Consider the following 22,360-nt stretch of genomic DNA (forward strand, 5'->3'; position numbering starts at 1 on the left):
ACCACCATCCACCCGATGTTGCTCCAGTAGAACAGGATAGTCTCAAGATATGATCGTGATGTGTAGACTGACGCAGGGCTGCAGTCTTAGAATGCTTTGCCTAGGTGCCATTCTCCCAATTTCAAAATTTGGAACCACCAATCTCGTCAGATACGCCACCTACGAAACAGTAGATGAGCAGGGCTCGCTTGGCTGGAACCGGTTGGATCAAACTCCATAATGACCGGCTACACATTATGCAGAATCATCGGCCGCAGCCCTTCGACTTCGTGTAGCCCGGCCGGAGGCAACAGCAGGCTGGGGCTGGGGCTGGGGCTTGGCCTTGCTGGCTGCCGCCTTCTTCCCCTTAGCGGCAGCTGGCTTGGTTGGCATCGTCTTAGGCTTTGTTGGGGCAGCATTCCTACCCTTCCGTGAGCTGGCTCGAGGTTGCGGCTCTTCCTCTTCTTCTTCCACCTCCTCCTCTTCTGCACCTGCCTCAGCCTCAGCCTCTTCCTCCACCTCCGCTTGTTCCCCCTCACCCTCAGGGTCGTCTGCGGGTGGTTCACTCAGATCACTGTCTTCGGCATCGTCCTTGTCAGGTGCTGATTTCACTCCAGCTTGGTCATCGTTGCCATCTTCCTCCATCAGTTCCGGTTCCGATTCTTCCTCGACCTCGGAAAGAGAGGAATCTGCCTCAGAGTCTTCATCCTCATCCTCATTTCTAACCCTATTGCCCATTTTGTCGTAGTATTCCCATTTGGAAACACCTTCAAGCATCTCATCTTCATCTTCGTCCGAGTCGCGTTCGATATACGACGAGTTTGCCTTGCTACGGCCACTGCGGCGGCGCTCACCCGACTCAGGCCCTGGTGATGAGGAGGATGCAGCCTTCCTCGACCGACCTGGTGCTTTGGCTTTAGCCGCTGACCTCTTCGCTGTGGGAGTCCTTGATGATTTGCTGGACTTTGATCTGGGAGTCCTTGACTGGGTAAGTTTCGTCTTCTTGGCAGAGGACTGATTCCCGTCACCACGTTCATCGGTGCCTTTGCGCTTCTGTGGGCCGATGATGTCAACTCTGAGAACAAGCTGCAGGGGGTAGTAATGAGGAGGTAATTGTGAGCGTACCTTCTTCTTGTCTAGAGACCGCAGTAGATCATCCAAAAGCTCGTCAGTGCCTTCGGGTAGATATTGTTTTTCGGCAATCGTCTGAGCAGTGGCGTGGTCGGGCAACGCCGCATACAATCCTACGGGAAGACCAATCTTGCCAGCGTAGGCTTGGAAGCTCCAATTCCTACGCTCCTGCCACTTTCTCAGGATTGTTGTTGCCAGATCGCTGAGTACGTAGAGCCTCTCGCTTTCGGCGGCATTGATACCGTCCCGTGTTTGTTTCACACGCTCGGCGTATTTGAAGATCATACCGAAGTTTTGCTCCGTCGTCACATTACTCACGTAGTAGAGCAAGTACCTGCCATGGTCCATCAGGTCGTTTGCGTCGTCGTTATAGTCTGGATGGTGAGCCAGTAGGGAGACAAGTCTGCCCATCGTCGCCTCCAACACAGTCTGTTTGTTCTCCCGGAAATGACGGGCTCGAGATCGGATCCAAGTCTCGATTTGCTGTCGAAATTCGCTCACAGGCTCGAAAGCAGTCAAAAAGATCATGGTGTAGAACCGTGGCCGCAACTTGCCGTTCACGAGGTATTTTTGGAGCTTAGTGACAAACCCGCGGCGCACGTCCGCGCATTGGTCCTGTGTTAGGATCGACAGCTTGTTGAACTCGACGTGAGAGAAGAGTTCCTCGAATTGTTTCGCGGTACAGAGTTTGAGAACCGATTGTCCAGCAAGCAATCGAAGCCGTGACTTGTGGGATGCAGGAGTTTTCGCGGGCTTGCAAAGGTCCCCTTCTCGTGAAGTCAATGTACGAAGTAGCTTGAACGTCATCAGGGTTATGTCTTTCGCCTCGCTGGGCTGTTGGATGCCGCGAAGCCGGTTGACGAGGATTTTGACAGCATAACACTTCTCCTGGCATTCTTCATCCATATCACTCTCGTTTACCCAATCAGGATCGGGGTCCTTTCCTTCAGTTCGTACCTTCTGTAGGACGTTCTGAAGTACCATGTCCATGATCTGGTCATTGGCATCCGCAGCAACTTTGGGCGCAAGCAGTTCTAATTGGCTAACCGCAGCCAGCTTATTCAGAAAATGAGGCTTGCCCGGGCCCCAATCCTTTGTGATCCGACCAAGTAGATCTGTAGCAGACACCATGCTCTTGTCGTTTTTTCGCGCCATCAGGATGTTGACAGCATACTTGGCCGCTTTGGGGGGTTGGCCATAGAGGGTGTAGTTCGTCAATGCCTGTGTGAACTTCCTGTCTTCAGGCAGGTTTTCGGGATACTTGCGTGAATAAGAGGAGCATGCTTTCAAAGTTTCAACCACACTGGCATCGTTCTCTTTGGTAGCTGTCGGAGCAAGATCAATCAAATCTTTGCATAGCTCCCCAATATGCGTCTTGAACAGGTCGGGAAGGTGCTGTGAGATCTCGTTCGTAATTTGCTGGGCAGAAGGGCCGAGACCGTTCTTGTCGTTCTTTGAGCATTCAATGAACGTCGAAAGATGACTCTTATTGAACATGATATATGCCGAGCGGTAAAGCAGAGGTACCATGGTGTCCAGGATTTGCGGTTTGGTAGAGCCTTGCACCCTCTTGTTGAACTCTTTAATGGCACGATACATCGTCTTGAAATCGCTTTCAAGACCTATGACGAACTTGATCAACTGATAGCTTCGGCGATCATTCAGACTTGCGAAGTTGTACAGGTCCGTCTCCACTTTGGGCTGGTCGGGGAAGAAAGAGCAGATGTAGTGTATCGTCTTCTTGAGATTCTGTTTCGTCATCTCTGCATTCCGCTCCGGGGTACCACCATTCCACGCCTCACATTGGCGAACGTAATTTTCGACAACGAGTGCAAATTGTGGCTGTCGTGTTTGAATGGCGAAGAAGGCCCGGCGCGCCTTGTCATTCATACACTTCACCAGGAGCAGAATCCGCTCGGCTCGAATCTTATCAGGGTCATAAGCCTGATCTGCCAGCTGCGATTGTGACTGAGAATTCCCGTTGGATTTGGAGCCCTTGCCTTTAGCTGGCGGGTAGGACAGCGGAACAAGACAGTCGAATATGACTCGTTCGAGCAACAAGTTGAGCTCCGGGTCATTGGCATAGAACGCATTGAGAACGTATGTCGGCACGCTCGAGAGGACATTAGCTATCTCGTTCCCGGCCATGAGCTCGCCAGTAGCAACGGCCCAGAGCTTGCCGATCAAAGCCATAGCTTCAACTCGAATCGATGGCCGCTTGTCACGACACCGATCGGTAAGGGTTGAGAGCAGGGATTCAGGCTTGTCAACACCTCCACTCACTCCCAACTTCATTACAATGTCTCTGAAGTTGAACACCTCAATGGATCTAACAGCAGCTAACCTAACCTTTTCATCGTTGTCATTCAACCGGTCGCGCAAGCCGGTAAGGAATGTAGCTTCGTCTTCCCGGCTTAGACCAATGCCACCAGCTGATGTTGCCACAATGTAGCCAGCCGCAGTAGTCCATGCGGCACGGATGAGTGGCGACTTATCATTCCGCCGACCGGTGAAATTGTGAAAGGCTTGAGGGTGGGTCTGCGTAAAGGATAAAGGTGATATGGGTGTATTCAGAATGCTGAGTTCAGGATGCTCTGGACCATCATCGTCCAGTCCGAGGGGCGGATACGCTGCTGGATCTAACGCAGGCGCAGGAGGCGGACCAGCAGCGCCAATTCCTGATATCATGTCTCCGAGTGTCTCTGTGGCTAACAGACGGAGCTGAATGTTGTCGGCAGACAGTTCGGCATCGATCTGTGGCACCACGTTCTGGAGCACAGTAGGTGCTGCACGCCACAATTCCCGAAGAAGAAGGTGCGCTTTTCGCAACTCTCTGAAGTCGGACTCGGAGGGGCCAGCCGGCTCATCGTCATCTGATCCGCCCTCGTCGTCATTGCCATTGGTAGCCGCCTTGCCAGTTGTCACATCCATGATGACGTCGCTGAAGTATTGGCTCACGTATCGCGCCATCTTATCCTGGCAAGAATTGCATATGGTCTTTGCCATAACATAAGCCTCAGGCTCTTGTTTCGGGAGAAGGGTCGTCTGGTTCCCATTCACCTCGGACTTGTTTTTAGCGCCACCTGGAGGAGCCGCTCGCAGGAATTGTGCCATTATCACATCCAATACGGTCGGCGGCAGCCCTTGGCCTTCATCGACCAAGGTCACGAGTATCTCGGTCATATGGTACTCGACGTCTTTAGCTACTTGTTCGCCCGAGGTGGACTTTGCAGCGCCGGAAATGCCGTCAAAGACCGAGGAAAAGAGGAAGAGCAGAAGGTCTTCGGAATTGGGTAGGTCGTTGACGAGTAGAATACTCTTGACGTCGGCCAAGGACATGAGGACATATTTGTGTTGCTTGTTGAAGGGATGGGTTGGGTCCCATAGCGCGGGAAGGACGACCTTGATGAAGAGGTTGAAGATTTCCTAGAATGGCCGCGCACCAGTTAGGAACGACAAGATCAAGGCAATGCAAGCGTAGGGAGGCAACAAACCTTCAGCTGTGATGGTGTGAATGGCGCGTCGGGGGCGCATAGCTTGAGAATGTCAACAAGGCAGGCTGCGGTGTAGGCCTTCACGCCAGCCTCCTTATGCGCCAACAGGTTGTGCGACGCAAGCTGTTTGGAAACATTATTGAGAGATTCCGTATTTACTGTGTCCTGCTCCATATCGACCAATTCCTTGGACAGTTTTTCGAGTCGGCGCAAGAGCTCGCTCGTAGCGATGGGCTTGCCCGCTCTCCATGATAGCGTCTCGTTGAACTGCAAATCGAACTTTTCTTCCTCGTCCATCTGCTCGTCCTCTTCAGGCTCCTGATCCCTCGTACGCGCCATGGTCGAAGACGGGTTGGTGGGCTTGATGGTGGGTTTGGGCGACTTGGTCGCGTGGTGGTTGATTGACGTGAGTCTCTAGCAGTGTGGTGATGGTAAGTGGTAGGGGAGCTGTGTCTTGGTTGGTGCGCGGGGAGGCGTCGAAGGAAAACCCGAGGCGGGACGTGACAGGTCCAACAAGTTGTTAGCCGCCTGCAAGTCGCTGTTGGTCGATTAATGCATGTAGAGGCAGATTGTGCATGTATTGGTTGCGTTGCGCAAAGCTTGCAAAAGTGAATGCGATGCGTTCGATAGTTGGGGGATTGGCGACAGGAAAGGTAAACGAGTCTGGAGCCAGCGGCGCATCAGGCGTTGGGTGATGATTTGACGAGATGGAAGAGCGTACTACGCGACTTTACTTTCGATTGGCGTCTCGGGACGACTGAGACGGGATCATTGGTGCACGCGTTGTGACTGGTGGTGACTGGTGGTGACTGGCTGGAATCAAATTGGCCCCAGCTCTGCTTCTACCGTAGCTCAACGGCAAGGAAATGGCCCGAGCTTCTAGCAGTAAGCTCGGTCACAAAGCCTTCCTGGACTTCCGGACAGAGAAGTCCCAAATCGTATGGCCGGGCCTAACCTTAAGAACACGCTAAATAACATCAATCTGAATGAGTGTGCTATCCTCTGTAAGCTGGGCCACAAACTCCAGAAACCCATCTGCATGAATCTTTGCTAGGTAGTAATCTGCTGTCGGCGCGACTACCAGCGGTATGGTCCGTCGTCCGTAGTGTACATACATACATATACCTACACGTACACACCTATTCGAGATGGGTCTTCACTGCGCGGCCCCGCATCAGCCTTTTTCAGGGGTCCATGTCCGCACAATGGCCGTCTTCATTAACCAACACCAACAAGTTTCCTCAAACGGCTCGGAGTAGAAGACTTCTGGAAGAGCACAATGCTGTCAAGACATTATAAGCAACCACAGTCTTCATCCGTCTTACCATTCACCCTCAACCCTCAACCCTCAACCCAAGCACTGTGGTCACCACCTTGGCTTCCGAGTTGAACGTCTGCAGAGAGAGGTATACACATCAAGGGTCATGCTCTGCTAATTTACTCACCACCTGGCAAGGACCCATTCCAATGCTTACAGACTAGCACCCGTTACAGGCAATCTGCCGATGGGCGAACAGCTCATCCTGGCAGGTTGCCCACTATGAGAGGCCATGAATCCTCACACGAGAACGCCCTAAATTGCTTCATGGTCTAGTATGCAGCCCAGGTTCGTTCTCGATAAAAGATCTAGAGTTTCTTCACTACTACACGTGGCAACGAACTATCATTCTGAAAATATCCCTCCCGGGCTCAAACGGTGCATGGCGAATTTCTTGACGTGGATATCCCGTCTTCCTCTCTTTTATTTAATAAGGCAGTCGGTTGCTTAACTCTTCGCCACGCCTTTGGATCATCTGCCCTCTGAAGTCTGGGGTTTTGCCCTTCGAAGCGTCTTCACCCAACCAACGACAGACATAATGCGGTATCCCACGGTAGTCTCTGCTCTCGGCCTTGCAGGCGCCGTCAGTGCGCATGCCGTGCCACCGCCGGTGGCGGCAGCGGCGGCATCTGTCGACTGCACTGGGGTCAATGCCATCAGCCCCAAGTGCCGGTCCTCGGAAGCCCTATACAGTCGCGATGTCTTCTACGTCGGCGGCCGCTCAGTCGCCAGCGGCTTCGGCAACATCCTCGCCGACCAGGTCTACGTTGAAAAACTGACCCCGAGCTGCGGTGTCAAGCAGCTGCACCCGCTTGTCTTCTTCCACGGAGGCGCAAACTCAGCTGTGACATGGCTCAACACCCCCGATAACCGCAAGGGGTTCGCCTCGTATTTCCTCGAGAAAGGATACATGGTCTACCTCGTTGATCAGATCGCCACAGGACGTTCCGCCCAGCAGGACACCACCGACTTCGCGCTCGCCAACAGCACGACAATAGAAATTGTCCAAGGCGGCTTCTCCGCGCCTGAACTCGCTGCCACATACCCGCAAGCGATACTGCACACCCAGTGGCCTGGCAGTGGTCAAGCCGGCGATCCCATTTTTGAGGCCTTCGCCCACGCCACCGTCCCCTACACCACCAGCCTGGTGGCGGGCGAGAACGCGATGCGCGCCTCGATTTGTAAGCTGCTGTCGTTGGTCGGCGCGTCCTATCTCGTCTCCCACTCCTCGGGCGCCCAGTACCCCATCCTGGTCTCGAACGACTGCCCCGAGCTGGTAGCCGGCAACATCAACTTGGAACACTCGACGCAGCCGTTTTGGAACTACGGCACGGCACTTGGTTCTGGCTCCGCCGCGCGTGCCTGGGGTCTTGCTAATACACATCTGGACTACGAGCCGCCTGTCTCGGACCCTTCTGAGCTCCAGGTCGAGGTGGTCGGCGAGGACACGCTGGCGTTGCGTAACTGTCACCTGCAGGCCGAGCCTGCGCGCCGGCTGCCCAAGATCGCCAGCGTGCCGTACCTCTGCACGACGGGCGAGGCCAGCGTCCACATGACGTACGACCACTGCGTGATCGAGTTCCTGAAACAGGCCGGCGGCAACCCGGACTGGATCAAGCTCGCCGATGTGGGCATCCACGGCAATGGTCACTTTGGACACCTGGAGAAGAATAACATGGACATTGCTGCGGTAGTCGAGGGGTGGATTAAGAAACAAGACGCGAATAAAGCTGCCCGTGTCTAAGCTAGACATTAAGCAGTACAAACTACGTACAAACATTATAGCCTAATACCTCCCATGTATATATGAGCCCGATGACTTAGAAAGCTGGGCACTGCACATAAAGATCCATAAGATTCGCTGCTACAGAACAGTCTAAAGATCGAGCCAACTGGTCAATTGTCTTATCACACACTTTCCGCCGGAAACACCAAAATAGCATCCCCGAGAGTCATTGTGCGCGGATTTATCACGCTTGCAGCAAACACTCAGTCAGACAAGGCAAGAATAAGAAGATGCTTCTCCCGTGGCGAGGCTGGGGGCCCAGCTAAGACAAAGCAGTCGAACGACAACAACCTTCCCGTCGCCCCGTGACGGCGCGCTTTTGGGCGCGCCTAGACTAAGTTCGGGAATGCATCATCGAGTGTGTGTGCTTGTCTGGTTCCCACGTGTTCCTGCATATGCCATATGGCCACGCAACCCGTACGACCATGCAGATGGCAGCATTTGCATGTGTAGATTTCCAACAGCCCTGCCGCCCGTCCCCGTCGTAAGGCGTAGGGCGTTCTTTGGTGGCAGTGTTGCTACGTAGTGCCGCTGGCGCCCGTACAACCTTCTGCCGATGAAACTATAGTTAAGCTGGCCGTCCCGAGTGCGGGTTACACGGACTGCCCGTCCCTGTGGCGCTTCTTGTGGGATTTGGATGTCCACCTCTCCCTCGAAGAACAATGAGATCAAACCCCATCGTTCGACCTTCCCAACAGGGGATAGTCCAAAAAAAAAAAAAAAAAAAAAAAAAGGAAAACAGGGCTGTTCTATTGCAGGAGTGCCCCAATTCAGTCTCCAGGAAATATCACGGACGATAAAAACGAAACAGAAAATGCGATGCTTGAAAAGCTACGTGCAACTGGTCCTTTCGCATCTTTGCCCGTTTCTGACCAGGCTCATCACTAGGTGCGGTTTCATCCGATTCGGACGACCCGCAATCCACCTCACAAGCTCAGAAGAACATCGGCCAGATTTGCCCAATACGCAAGCGGCTCGAATATGTTGAGTGCAGAGTGCAGAGTGCAGCTATACTACCTGCGATTATACCCGATCATTGAGATCAGAAAACTTGCGCGGGCATCGTGGGACTGACCCTGGCCCAGGCCAAAAACAAGATTGCACCGATGCGCTAAAGACGATGGAAAGACAGCGGGATGCGCTTTCCATCAGCCGGGTCCACTCCCATAAGATATTTTTACTTGTGAGATGTAGCATCCTCTCTCTCTCTCGGAAAAAAGAAGATTGAATGTCTGGCGTAAAATAAGAGAGCCAAAGCTTCGAGTCTTTTCCCCTCGAACGAGCCCTGGGCAGAAGGTTTCATAAGTGAGGAGATATCGTGTGTCACTGACGGGGTGACGGGTCAAAACTTTGGACGAGTCCATGCTACGTATCGACATGGGGGTTATACTACATACTTGTCGTATGTAATGTCGGTTATCTCACTCCCTGCCACCCTCCAGACGGTGTTCTTCTTTAGCGGGACGAAACAGTCAAATGGGCAGTGATCTTCAGACGACCGAACGACCCGACAACCTGGCAGTCGTCTTGAGTCTCTGCTGCACATCTGTGCATATTTTGTGCATGACATATTGGAAACGGGACGGTTGGAATATTATGTCTTGGGCGCGAACTACCGGATGGCGCGCGGCACGCGTCCGCCAACCCAAAGTGAACCCAATGTTCAGCCACGGCACTCGAATTAAGCGAACTCTAAACGAGGTCTGCCCTTGAATCAGAACCATGTTATTGTCGTATGCCAAAGGGGACGAATCACCAGGCGAGATGATATTGTGGCACCGGTTCGGAAGCCCGATCAGCTTTTCTTTTGCCTGTTGTTCCAGAACAATGCCACCCAAGATCGAAGCAGGGTTCTTCCTTGGGTATCCTTGGCACACCCTCGGCACACCCTTGTCCGCCCAATCACGGCCGAAGCAGAACTGCCAGCTCGTCTATCCCAGACCCGGTATAGTCGTGGGAAAACTCCTCTGAACCTTGCAAAAGGCCACAGTCCAGTAAGTCGTCGGCAACTAGCCCTCGGGGTTGTCATCCAAATCCGATGGTCCCAGAGCGGCCGAGTTGCGACTGGGTTGGAAGATGGACACATGTACCTGCAGCGGCGTGCATGCGCATGCGCATGGCATGGCATGACGAGCCGCTCCCTGTCTGCTCCAGAATACTCCTCCGAGACATCGTGGCTGCCCGTCTCAGATTGGTCGAGCCAGCTATCCAGGTGTCAGGCTTCTGCCATGTTCCGGGTGTCTAGTCATCTCCGGTAATGAAGAGAAAGGCACTTGCAGATGCACTACCGGACCAAGCTTGCGAAACAGGCTCTTCCATTATTGTTATTATATCAAGACGATCGACCGCCGTTTGCGCTTCCCCAAATATTAGACCCCTGGTTCTATCAGGGCTTGTAGTCCTATGTCATTCCTTTCCTTTTCACACCAACGGGCTTGAGCCTGTTCCTCTTTACTGCACGGCCGCCCATCCGTCTCGAACGCTGAGGGTGATAGGTCACAACAACATTATAGCGACCTGCGGTTCATCCTCCCTCCCATGGAGGATCGACGGCGACCATACGGGGCAAAAAAGGGAAGAAAGAAAAAAAGCGTAATCACTATTTATATATACTAAAAAGGCATACACAATACCTTGGGGTATCCGCCCCACGGCCAGCCAGCGACGATCACGATGCCGATGATATTCGGAGAAGGCCCATCGGCCTTTGTGGGCCAACCGCCCAATACCGAACGAGACTACTACATCGTAAAGGGCTTCCTCCGCGCCGCCGGCCTCGAGAACGTCGATCCCGCCTTGGGTTATATCCGGGCCGCCCAGCCGCCCAACTCGGGATATGTGTATACCTCCAAGTCCCCCGGCATCATCGCCGGCCTCATCATCATCATAGTCGCCATCACGGTGGCTACGGTGTCGAGGCTGGCTCTGCGGGTGTCTATGACCCAGCTTCGGTTCGGAGCGGATGACTGGGCGTGTATTGCCGCTGCCGTAAGTCTACCTTGTGAAGCATTGTCTGCCCACTTGCCATGTGGATCTCTATTTTCTTTTCTTGGGACGTTCGATGAGGCTAACTTTGTTGGTTGTTGTCGGTGCATTAGGGTTTTGGGTTGACATACACTATATGCCAACTACAAATGGTGCTCAGGGGCGGTGGAAACCACATTTGGGACGCCACAGTACGTCGGGCTTGATGGGCAGTCGTAATATAACCTTGATGGTTCTTTTTTAACTGACAACTTCGGGTGATAGTATGAGGACTACAACACATTCGTTTACTACGGAACTATCGACAAATGGATGTTCTACCTGACCGTCGGTTTCGCCAAACTGTCGCTCGCCTTATTCATACGCCGTCTTGCGCAACACATCTCCAAGTTCTGGCGCTGGTTCTGCGACTTCTTTATATTCACCCTCGTCGTCTACATCGGCCTTGCCGTCTTCTGGGATGTTCTCAGCTGTACGCCCATCCGGTCGCAGTGGGATCGGCTGTATAGCGGGCAGCTCGAGGAACCGGGCGCGTGTTACTACGGGGGGATCCAGGGAAAGTTCTTCAACATTACACACGTGGTGCAGGGAGTGATGCTGCTCACGTCGCCTGTTATCATCCTCTGGCGGGTTCGCATGGACCGCGCCAAAAAGACGCGCCTTTTCATCATCTGGGCTAGCGGCACCGTTGCGGTGCTTTGCGGCCTCATGCGCCTGGTCCGCGCCGACTTCACGAGCGACCTCACCTGGGACTACGCCGAGCTCCTCATCTGGACCTCGCTCGACGTCGCCATCGGCATCATCACCATCTCGCTCCCCGTCCTCGACGCCTGGTTGGCCGGCGCGTGGCGGGATGCCGTCGGCCGGATAGGCGGTGGCGGACGCTCGAGGGCTTCTGACGAGCGTCACAACGGCAACAGCTATGATAACATTAGCGATTCAAGCTGCTCCAAGTCGGGAAGCGGCCGTCTGTATGGCCATGGCACCATAATTAAGACGGGGCGGGACGAGGGCGACGAGACAACGATAGGCACGCCATCAGTATCAAGACAAAAACACAAATATTCCGAGTCGGTAGAAGAAATTCTCCAGCCCGGCCATGAAGACTTAGGAGATTTTGGGGGAGAAGGTGGGAAGCCTATGGAGATGAGAATCTTTACGAAGCACGAGTTCAACGTGCGGTACTCGGCCGCAAGCCCGTCCTTGATGGAGGAAGGGGAGAGCAGGCCGGTCAGGGGTTATGATAAACGTTTTGTCACTGGGCTGGAGGACAACCACTAGCGGAGAAACAAGGAAGAGCGTTTGATCCCTACTATTCCTTTGTCATGAGATATCACTTAGCGAACATATACCCCCCCATTTATACATTTTCTTGTTGTCGAACATCAATGCATGGATGCAGTCCTGTCGATTGAAAAGATCCATCCATATCGATGACATGCCCCACTATAAAGGTGCCTGCCGGTCGGAGACAGAAGCCGGTCAGGTTGAAGTGAATTTTGTACCCTCTCAAGCTGATTTGATTTCAATCTTTGCAAACCAGATGCCAGGGATAACAACATAAATATCGCATTCGGAATCAAATGCGTGTTCCAACCTCTCCTTTCGTCGACATCTTGCTGTAGTGGAAAGGCACCGGGGATACTCTGCTTTTCTATATAAATGCCTTCGCTAGCTACGTCCCGTTTAATTTTCAGACTACTAGGTACCTACGCCTCTTCACACTCGACGATCTGAGCTTCTCTCAATCCACTTGCACCTTCCTTCATCTTCCATCCTTCGCACCACCACCATGGCCGATAATATGGGACCGTTGCAGTCCATTGACATACCCGGCGTCAAGCTCGCCGATGACGAGGCGCGCCATCTGCGACAAGAGGTCCAGCGCCTCTTAGGAAGAGAGCGTTGGGACTTCCCCGGCGCGCAGCCCGTCAGTTTCGCGCGTCACCACCTCAAAGAACTGCGCGCCAAAGACTACTACGTCTGCGAGAAGTCGGATGGCATCCGATACCTTCTTTACCTGACCGTCCACCCTACCACCGGCGACGAGGCCCATTTCATGATCGACCGACGCAACGATTACTGGTACGTCACCAGCGGAAGCACGCACTTCCCTACAGCCAAAGCCGAAAACACCTTCCACCAGGGCACCCTCCTCGATGGCGAACTAGTTATGGACGACATCGGCAACGGCCGCAAAGAGCCCATTTACCTCGTATTTGATTGCCTTGCGCTAGATGGCCAGAACCTCATGTCGCGCGAGCTTCCGAAGCGCCTGGGTTACTTCAAGGAATGGATTTACGACCCCTACAAGGCCCTGTACAAGAAGTACCCCGAAGAGAAACAGTATCAGTCCTTCTTCTTGGGAATGAAGGAGATGCAAGTTGCCTACGGGATCGAGATGATGTTCCGCGAGGTCATTAGGAACCTGAAGCACGGTAACGATGGCCTTATTTTCACCTGCCTGGGTAGCGAATACAAGCCCGGCACCGACCCGCACATTCTGAAGTGGAAGGCCGCCGACGAGAATACTGTCGATTTCCGGTGGAAGCTTGAGTGGCCCCTCATCCAGCCCGACGAGGAGGACGTCGCTGAGGGCTGGGCCGAACCGTACAAGCTTTATCACGAGATACCCCATATCGAGATGCTTGCCTACCATGGCGGCAACGGCCCCGATTCATACCAACACTTCGGCGAGATGTATATGACGGAGGAGGAATGGGAGGAGCTCAAGGGGCTGGACGAGCCGCTGGATGATCGTGTTGTCGAGGCCTATATGGATGAACAAAAGCGATGGCGATTCTATCGCTTCCGAGACGACAAGCCAAATGGTAACCATATCTCAGTCATCAAGTCGGTTCTAGAGAGCATTAAGGACGGCGTCACCAAGGAAGAGCTTCTCGCCGCCGCCAAGGGCATCCGGGATGCATGGAAGGAGCGACAGCAAGCACAATCACAACGTCGAGGATAGGCAGGGACTGGGGGAATGTAGCTTTGGTAGATACAGTGCATGGCGTTTTCTTTTTGGCGGGACATGATATCCAGGACAGGCGTTGATTTATGCTTTTGCTGAATACATAGCATTGACTGCCTGCCATCAATGGCAGTGCCAAAGCTAAGGATTTTCCTATGGCGAGACTTGCATCCTTTGAAGTACATGTACGTGGCTGATCTCTCCCGCGCAACGATGGTCTGATTCGTAGGATTTTTGCCCCGCGGCCTTCGTTTCCTCATCTTTGGAGACCTCGTAATGAAAATCTCGGCGATCTCCGGTTTACATAGCGTCATATTCAACGGAGGGCCCCTATCTCGTGGCATTGAAATAAAAAGTGGCTTTCGGGTATAAACATTCGACAACACAGACAACAAGAGTCAAATGTCCCAGCCTTTGAAGTTCCCTCGTAAACCATGTCCACGTCCAACGCCCAGCAGTTTCCCGCAATAAATAATGGCGGTAGCGGCGGAGGAGGCTCGGCCGCGTCGTTACTCCCGTCCTTATTCCCGGAGCGGACCCCAATGTCGCCGGCCCAGCTCGCCGCGGGCGTCGAGGCGGCACTGGAGGTGCAGCGGCGCGCCGTGGCCTTTGGTAAAAGGCCGTTCGCGGCCGTCCTCGTCGCTCCCGACAACGAGACGGTACTGCTGTCGCACCAGTCCGTCGACCAGGTGAACCACGCCGAGAGCTCCCTGGCGCGTCTGGCGTATTGTCACTACGATAAGGCGTTTCTTTGGCGTTGCACGTTAGTTAGCACCTGGGAGCCTTGTGGAATGTGTACGGCTACTATCTACGTAAGCTCCCCCCTGTCTCCGTGCTAAGCCAGGCCCTGGGGCGTAGGGCGGCAGAGAGAACGGCACTGACGATCGAATCACTACAGTGGGCGCATATTGGCCGAGTTGTGTTTGCGGGCAGTAATGACCAGTTGTATGAGTTGACAGGGCCTGGGAACAGAGAAAACTTCACCATGGACTGGCATACAAGAGATGTCCTGCAAGGGTGTCCGCAGAAGGATATCGAAGTGATTGGACCGCTGGAGGCGGAGGGTAGGATTGTGGTTGAGGAGAGCGACAAATACTGGATCACGACGAGAAACTAGAAGCTGTCGGGCCATCATGGCTTAGAACATACACATGGCCGTCTGCGGCCTCGCCTTGCCAGCCGACCTTTCTGATATCTACATCTCAGCCTCGGACTTGCGGAGGACTGGTAGCAGCACCGTGACACCGGCCGGGTGCATACGCGTAAGAAACTCCAGCCTCCCTGGATGGCAGGTCCCGCAATGTCATGCAAGAAATGCCGACCCAGAGAAAGCGGCAAAAGGCCCGGCTTCGAGTGAGGTGCCCTTGTAATGAGATGAGATCAGCTGAGTCGGAATTGGCATCCACCACCCCGAGCGGCGGCCTACTGCTAGCTAGTAGAGGGGGCCGGCGGTATTGGCACGAGTCAGAATCGCGGGGAGAATTCGGGGGAGAATTCGGGGGAGAATTTGGGGGCTAATAGTGCTCGCACCTAGCGTGTCACTCTCACTCTCTATAGTCGTAGCTCCTGCTAATAGAAGGACCGAGAAGCTTACGCTGCTCGGTGGCAGATTTCGAAGGATCGACATCCTCTGTCCGCCGTTGCATACTACTCTCTCCCCTGTTCAATAGCGACACTATACGCAGCCAAGAGGAGAAGCCCCCGCATGCCCCCCCGCAAATGAGAATGCGGGAAGAAAGCCTCAGACTCCCCAGAGGTCGCACAATATTAACCGCAGCCAATGGCGAAGGTGCAGAGCTCTCTAGTGGCATCTAGCCGTCCACCCACATATTACGTATAGCTCAGAATGACGGCGATATGCTACGGTATGGGATCGGATCCTCCACTATGCGCGGCGTTGCAGTCGCAGCTGGGTGCTGGGGTGGCTGTCAATAATGTCACGTCACATACAAAGAGGGGAGTGCGAGCCCATGTACGGAAGCAGATAAGGACCGCTCCCGCACACCGCGGTGCGTGCTGCATGATCCCCTCCCAAAGCGCGCAGCCAGCCCAGGATAAGGGATAAGAGAAGAGGAGTGTTAGTAAAGCCCTGCTGCCGTGCTCTCCGTCCCTCTTTCCCATCTTTCCAGGCTCGAACCTCCCTCTGATTGCCACGGCCTCACACCATGTTGTCCGATCCGGAAGACCAGAAGATACGGGTCGAGCATGCCTCCTCGAACGAGTGCCATGGCGACCACAAGACACCCGACGCGGCCGTCGGCGCCAAGGCGAGTCTGGAGGCCGTGCAGAGGAGGAGGCTCCTGCCTCCGTCCATCATCGCCAGTATGTCGCCAGAGCAGCGTGCAGACGCAGAGAAGCGTTTAGTCAGGAAAGTCGACTGGCGCCTGTTGCCCATGGTGGTCCTGATGTACATTATGAACTACATCGACAGGTGAGTTGCGCGCACCGAACCATGGGGAGGCTCGAGCCGGGAGGAAGGCAACTAACCGGGTCGTGATGTTATAGGAATAATATCGCAGCCGCAAAGCTTGCACATATCGAGAGAGACCTGAACATGCCCGAAGACTCGACACAATTCCAGGTAGGCTGATTTGATACGATGCTTTCTAGATGCAGCAAGGCTGCTTAGCTAATTCTTCAACTCAAGACCACCGTCAGCATTCTATTCGTCGGGTACGTCTTGTCGAGACCTCCCTCCCTCTACCTTTCAATATTAACGCGTCTTTTAGTTATCTGTTGATGCAAATTCCCTCCAACTTGCTCCTCAACAAGATCGGCAAGCCCGCGCTGTATCTTCCAACTTGTGTAAGTAGAGACCAAGCATCGCAAACTGCTGCAAAATACTGACCAAACTTCCAGATGATCATTTGGGGTGTTATCTCGACTGTTACTGCCGAGGCCAAAAACTTCGGCGGCCTGTTGGCAATCCGCTTCTTCCTGGGCTTCGTCGAGGCTGCCTATTTTGTAAGAGACACTATGAGTGTCCCAAGAAAACCGGAAGCAAGCATTAGAGACTAACAGTCTGCATAGCCAGGATGTCTCTATTACCTGAGTTGTTGGTATACCAGACAGGAGCTCGGTAAGCAGCCTGGACAGATAACCACCCGTCCTTTACTAAGACGACTGCCAATATAGGTCTTCGCACCGCTTTCCTGTACTCCGGCGCGCTCATCTCGGGTGCCTTCTCCGGTCTGATCTCGGCCGGCATTACGGGGAACATGGACGGGGCCCGAGGGCTTAGCGCATGGCGCTGGCTCTTCATCATCGAGGGCGCGGCTACCATCTTCATCGCTTTCCTCGCTTTCCCGCTCCTGCCCAACTTCCCGCGGACGACGAGCTGGCTGACCGAGGAAGAGAAAGCCCTCGCCGTCTGGAGGCTCGAGGAGGACATCGGCGAGGACGACTGGGTCGACAGCGAGCAGCAGACCTTCTGGCAGGGGGCCAAGCAAGCCTTCGCGGACGTCAAGACTTACGTTCTGGTACGTTACTAAGGCCTCGAACTGAAATCAAGGAGCATTGGATACTTATTCGCACATCCATAGCTTGTGCTGCTATTCGGCATCGTCGCGAGTGGCTCCGTCACCAACTTCTTCCCCACGGTCGTGTCCACCTTGGGCTACAACAATGTGGTGTCGCTCCTGCTGACGGCCCCGCCCTATGTCCTGACGGTCATCGCCTCCATGATCAACGCCTGGCACGCCGACCGCACCGGGGAGCGGTTCTGGCATGTTGTCCTGCCCCTGGTTGTCAACATGGCGGCCAACATCATCGCCGCCACCACCACGTCCCTCGGCCCGCGCTACCTGTCCATGATGCTGATGGTAAGTGTACCGATTCTCATAGCCCTTTGTGCCCATTGAACCATGCTAAAAGATATGCCCACAGGTCCCTAGCGTTTACTCTGCTTTCGTAGTCGCCTTGGCCTGGATCAGCAACACTTTGCCCCGGCCGCCGGCCAAGAGAGCCGCCGCTTTGGCGTTTATCAACGCCGTCTCGAACAGCTCTTCGATTTACGCCTCCTACAGTAAGCATCCTCACTCCTTATCTCTGATTGCCACTACTCTGGTGGGGAGAAAGCTGACTGGATTTCACCGTCCAGTGTATCCGAAGAGTGCAGCTCCAGGCTACATTATCGCCATGTCGGTCAACTGCGCCACCTCCTTCATGGCCATCATCGCCGCGGTGGTGTTGCGTTTCATACTCGTGCGATTAAATAGAAAACTCGAGCAGGGTATCTTCGTCGAAGGAGCCATCAACGCTTTGCCTGGCGAGGCTGCCCACCACGGGTTTAGATTCAGGGTGTAGTGGCTGTGTTGTTTGCGGCGATGCATTGACGATCGTCAAGGGGTGGGGGACTGCGGGCACGTATCTGATAGCTTCAGAGTGTGATTGCCTCCTGTAATGTATTCAACAAAATGCAAGCCTTTCTAGAGGCTATGCTTTGGATTTGTCATCCTTCCTCTCTCATATGTTCGAGTGCCCTTGATTTGCTCGGGGGACAATAGAGCCAGCGCAGTGTTGTATGGTATTCCCACATCGAGACACCTCAATGAAATGCCACACTAGAATCCTCGCCTTCAACAATGGTGCCACCATAGTTTCTGCTGCTGATTCCACATAAAGGAGTTTGGAAAGTCGTACTGGCACTTGGAACCCCTCCCCTATCCATGGAATATCTTACGCTCTTTCCACGTCAATGTACTCCAAGCCGCTATACTACCCAGAACACTCGTCGCTTCTTTGCCTATCCCGACATTCCTCCGATTTGCGCCAGGCCATATCGATATTCGGTCTGCTTGTCCCCTTGATCCGCAGGTGTAGTCTTGTCGGCGGACGGCTCGGGTGCTCCCCGGCGCCAACAAACAGCACAATATAGACGACTGCCAGCCTCGACATCGTCTCGGTCATCCTAATACAGACCATACAGAAAATGAATACGGCTCTTTCGGCAGTTGTCGTCTCCGAGCTTGGATGACTTGTCGAAGACTTCTGTTTGTGCTGCTGCTGCGCTCGTGGCGGCTGGAATCGGATGGATAAGGAGAAGTCTGACATGCTGCACAGATTCTGTCTGAGCTGACATATGATAGTATACCAAGCAACAGATAGCTCTGTGGTTCTCTAGCAGAATAAGTAGTCGTAAGGCAGTTGTCTTGATCAAGTACAGCGAAGAGCCGAAGGAGAAGTAGATGAAGACCGGGTATATCTACATGCGCGAAAGGCCCCTTCTTGGGAACCCAAGTGACACGATCCCATCCCCGATGACAGCAAGCCTCCCCTATGAATTGCACAGCGAACAAGTTTTCCGGAGTGCTACTGGGCCCTGTACAACTGACTAACTGGCTGATCGCGCGGCCGTCAGGGATGAGGCCTGAGAGCAAACGGATGCCTGCGTACGCGGAAAAGAACAAAGACGGACACATCTGTTTCAAGGGAGCGCCCTTGGCAGCTGCAAGAGCCAACCAATTCGATTCTGCATTGTTGACGCGCACATGTCGTCGGACACCTGCCTACCTTGAAGCACGACGAAGCAAAGACTTGGTTTGGTGTTGTAGGCTGTTGGTGGTTATCAAAGGCGCAATACGAATTGGACCGCTAAAAGATTAGGTGCAGAGCCCCACAACAGGGCCCTGTAATCGGGGGGCGGGGGGGAGAAAACGCAACACCTCCTGGAACTTTGCGACATGCGACATGCGACATGCGACAAGCGAAGCTCGGCAGAAAGAAGTAACGGATGGCGACAAGACGTCGTTGCACACTCCAATTGCTGGGCTCGGGGCCTCAAGCCCGTCCGATGGCTGGCTCCAACGGGTAGATGGATAGCGGAACGCAAAACAAGAAGAAAAGAAGAAGGAGAAGAAGAAGGGCGGCCTCCACCCAAGCGACCTCCACATACTAATACTAATACTCCGGGGGCCCGATATCATCGAAGCAGTCTGATCCCTGCTCATAGGAGGAAGCTCCCGGCACGGCGTCTTTCTATTGGCCAGCGTCCTGGACAACCTCCTGTTTACCTGCGACCTCTGCCGACCTCGACCTCGACCTCACCATCTCCCACCAACGTCCCTCTTCCTTTTCCATCCCGACTCGATCGAATCTGTCCAGTTTTTGTGTCTACACGGTCGCTACACCCTCGCGACCCCTAGTCTTCCTTTAAAACTGCATTTTGCCCACTTACATACTCGCCTACCACCTTCGCTATGCCTGTCGAGCTGCGCAAGCGCAAAGCTCCTCCGCCCGCGCCAGAGCCGCCGGCTAAAAAGACCTCCAAGGTCTCCAAGGCCGTCGCAAAGGTCAAGGACGCTGTCGCGAGCAAGCCTGCCGCCCCCGCAAAGGCCAATGGTGCATCCAAGCCCGCTGCCAAGCCCGTCGTCGGCCATGTCATCACCCTCGAAGGCTTCGGCGGCGAGATTGAGACCAACGATGGCGAAAAGACCACTCTAAAGGCCCTCGTCGACGAGAGCAAGTCGGGTGTTGTCCTGTTCACGTATCCAAAGGCGAGCACGCCTGGCTGTAAGTCTTGAATCTCTCTCTCTCCCCTCCCCCAGCACCTATCTACTCATATGTTTGGTCATGTTCTCCGTGTCTTGTTGCGCAGTGTCTGTCCATGTCCTACCTATCATGCGCTGGCTTCTGACAAAAGGTTGTGATATCAAGGCACAAACCAAGCCTGCATGTTCCGCGACAACTACGAGCCCTTCACCAAGGACGGCCTAGCCATCTACGGCCTCTCCGCGGACTCTCCCAAGGCAAACACGACCTTCAAGGAAAAGCAGAAGCTGCCATACCCACTTTTGTGCGACCCCGGTGCCACGCTCATCGGTGCCATCGGCCTCAAGAAAGCGCCCAAGGGTACCACCCGCGGCGTGTTCGCCATTGATAAGACTGGAAAGGTTCTCCTGGCCGAGCCCGGCGGCCCCGCCGCGACCGTCGCGGCTGTCAAGAACCTGGTTGCTCAAGGCGCATCTGCTGATGAGCCTGCCGCTGCTGCCGAGACCAAAGATGACGAGCCTGAAGCCGAGAAGCCAGAGGAAGAGGCCAAGGCGACTAATGGAGGGATCCTGTAGAAGAGAAGCCGGAGGAAGCTGTCAAGGAGCCCGCTAGGTAACCCGGCTGTGTTGTGTTGGACTAGTATACGATGGAAGGCTCACTAGTTTTGCTACTTTGGCGGCGACGGATCTCTTTATTTCGTTTTCTGTGCAAGGGATTTAAACGTATATGAAGGCGTTGGTCATTCTAAGGGGGTTTCTTTGCAACCAAAAGAAATAATCGGACAAGTCTGTTCCAGTTGGTGGGAGAGGCTGTTCACAGCTCCCTCAATTGACTGCTGTTGCGGAACGCTCATCATGTATACGGCCATTGATAATCACAAAACCTATAACATAATGTTGGGCTGCTTCCAGGACAGTCAGCTTCAACAGCAGAGGTCCCTCCCCCCCCGTCCCAGTTCGTGATGAATCGGAAGTGTTAGTAGTTCCAGCTTCTCGCTAGGCCGAAGATTCGCCGGGTACCCCACCCTCCGACCAATCACATCGATTCTAATCATTGACCTTTCGGGAATCTTTGAGAGCACCCGACGACGACATTGATTTCCAGAGCTCAACCAGATCCCCCCAACTCCTTGCCATTGAGCTTCCACAACGGCATCATGGCGTCCAAACTCTGCCCCATGCTGCTCCGCACAGCCATCCGCGCTGCCCCTCGGGTACAGCGACCGCAGATCCGGGCTTTTACCGCCGCGGCCGTACGAAGGAGTGATTCTCTCTCGGTGGTAAGTGACAACAACCCCGAAACATACGAGAGACATTACTACACCCAGACAGAGCTAATCAACTGGTCTCTTTTCGACAAACAGCACCGCAACACGCCCGATAACAACCCCGAGATCCCTTTCAAGTTCACCGCACAGAACGAGGCCATCCTCGCCGAGATCCTCAAGCGCTACCCGCCGCAGTACAAGAAGGCGGCCGTCATGCCGCTGCTAGATCTCGGCCAACGCCAGCACGGCTTCTGCTCCATCAGCGTCATGAACGAGGTCGCCCGCGTCCTTGAGATGCCCCCCATGCGCGTCTACGAGGTCGCCTCCTTCTACACCATGTACAACCGGACGCCCGTCGGCAAGTTCCACGTCCAGGTCTGCACCACGGTAAGTCCAAGCGATCTGCGGTTCTTCATGATCAAAGTGGCTGCTACGTGGAATTCCTTCATCCAGGAATGAAGAGAAGAGGGAAGATGCATGCCATAGCCAACAAATACTAGCTTTTCGAAAAGCAGAAGAGAGACGCCGGCTAACAACTACGATCCGCAGACCCCCTGCCAACTCGGCGGCTGCGGCAGCGACGTCATCGTCAAGGCCGTCAAGGAGGAGCTGGGCGTCTCGCACGGTGGTGAGACCACGGCCGACGGCCTCTTCACCTTCATCGAAGTCGAGTGTCTGGGCGCCTGCGTCAACGCGCCCATGGTTCAGATCAACGACGACTATTACGAGGACCTAACGCCCGAGACCACCAAGCAGCTGCTCAAGGCCCTCCGTGAGTCGGCTTCCGGCAACACCACCCTGAAGGTGCCCGCTCCCGGTCCTCTGAGCGGCCGCCAGACGTGCGAGAACAGCGCTGGCCCGACCAACCTGACGAGCGAGCCCTGGGGTACCGAGACTACGCGGTCTGATTTGTAAAAAAGAGAGAGCAAGCAAAGCA

The 22,360-nt window shown here is 54.3% G+C and overlaps 8 protein-coding genes across 8 annotated transcripts; 7 read left to right on the plus strand and 1 right to left on the minus strand.

Annotated features, from left to right (window-relative positions):
• Positions 1 to 234: 234 nt before the first annotated feature.
• On the minus strand, positions 235 to 4,943 carry PG998_001864 (uncharacterized protein; the record flags this gene model as incomplete). Its single annotated transcript, XM_066868682.1, has 2 exons — positions 235 to 4,536; positions 4,605 to 4,943. The coding sequence occupies 2 exons, from the start codon at positions 4,941 to 4,943 to the stop codon at positions 235 to 237; spliced, it is 4,641 nt and encodes a 1,546-aa protein (XP_066737097.1).
• Positions 4,944 to 6,460: 1,517 nt separating this feature from the next.
• PG998_001865 (secreted lipase) lies at positions 6,461 to 7,666 on the plus strand (the record flags this gene model as incomplete). Its single annotated transcript, XM_066868683.1, has 1 exon — positions 6,461 to 7,666. The coding sequence occupies one exon, from the start codon at positions 6,461 to 6,463 to the stop codon at positions 7,664 to 7,666; it is 1,206 nt and encodes a 401-aa protein (XP_066737098.1).
• Positions 7,667 to 10,381: 2,715 nt separating this feature from the next.
• PG998_001866 (uncharacterized protein) lies at positions 10,382 to 11,974 on the plus strand (the record flags this gene model as incomplete). The annotated part of the gene is made up of 3 exons (XM_066868684.1): positions 10,382 to 10,696; positions 10,807 to 10,884; positions 10,958 to 11,974. The coding sequence occupies 3 exons, from the start codon at positions 10,382 to 10,384 to the stop codon at positions 11,972 to 11,974; spliced, it is 1,410 nt and encodes a 469-aa protein (XP_066737099.1).
• Positions 11,975 to 12,485: 511 nt separating this feature from the next.
• On the plus strand, positions 12,486 to 13,664 carry PG998_001867 (uncharacterized protein; the record flags this gene model as incomplete). The annotated part of the gene is made up of 1 exon (XM_066868685.1): positions 12,486 to 13,664. The coding sequence occupies one exon, from the start codon at positions 12,486 to 12,488 to the stop codon at positions 13,662 to 13,664; it is 1,179 nt and encodes a 392-aa protein (XP_066737100.1).
• A 437-nt stretch (positions 13,665 to 14,101) lies between these two features.
• Positions 14,102 to 14,784, plus strand: PG998_001868 (cmp deaminase; the record flags this gene model as incomplete). The annotated part of the gene is made up of 2 exons (XM_066868686.1): positions 14,102 to 14,479; positions 14,566 to 14,784. The coding sequence occupies 2 exons, from the start codon at positions 14,102 to 14,104 to the stop codon at positions 14,782 to 14,784; spliced, it is 597 nt and encodes a 198-aa protein (XP_066737101.1).
• Positions 14,785 to 15,832: 1,048 nt separating this feature from the next.
• On the plus strand, positions 15,833 to 17,972 carry PG998_001869 (Pantothenate transporter liz1; the record flags this gene model as incomplete). Its single annotated transcript, XM_066868687.1, has 9 exons — positions 15,833 to 16,098; positions 16,173 to 16,248; positions 16,297 to 16,340; positions 16,397 to 16,472; positions 16,527 to 16,631; positions 16,698 to 16,746; positions 16,803 to 17,146; positions 17,210 to 17,488; positions 17,553 to 17,972. The coding sequence occupies 9 exons, from the start codon at positions 15,833 to 15,835 to the stop codon at positions 17,970 to 17,972; spliced, it is 1,659 nt and encodes a 552-aa protein (XP_066737102.1).
• Positions 17,973 to 19,864: 1,892 nt separating this feature from the next.
• PG998_001870 (uncharacterized protein) lies at positions 19,865 to 20,731 on the plus strand (the record flags this gene model as incomplete). The annotated part of the gene is made up of 2 exons (XM_066868688.1): positions 19,865 to 20,177; positions 20,322 to 20,731. The coding sequence occupies 2 exons, from the start codon at positions 19,865 to 19,867 to the stop codon at positions 20,729 to 20,731; spliced, it is 723 nt and encodes a 240-aa protein (XP_066737103.1).
• A 581-nt stretch (positions 20,732 to 21,312) lies between these two features.
• Positions 21,313 to 22,338, plus strand: PG998_001871 (NADH dehydrogenase flavoprotein 2; the record flags this gene model as incomplete). The annotated part of the gene is made up of 3 exons (XM_066868689.1): positions 21,313 to 21,435; positions 21,520 to 21,810; positions 21,973 to 22,338. 3 exons carry the CDS (start codon positions 21,313 to 21,315, stop codon positions 22,336 to 22,338), a joined length of 780 nt encoding a protein of 259 aa, XP_066737104.1.
• Between the last annotated feature and the right edge of the window lie 22 nt (positions 22,339 to 22,360).

This window comes from Apiospora kogelbergensis (genome assembly GCF_038363985.1).
Source record: "Apiospora kogelbergensis strain CBS 113332 chromosome Unknown utg000001l_segment0_segment0, whole genome shotgun sequence".
Lineage (NCBI taxonomy): Eukaryota > Fungi > Ascomycota > Sordariomycetes > Amphisphaeriales > Apiosporaceae > Apiospora > Apiospora kogelbergensis.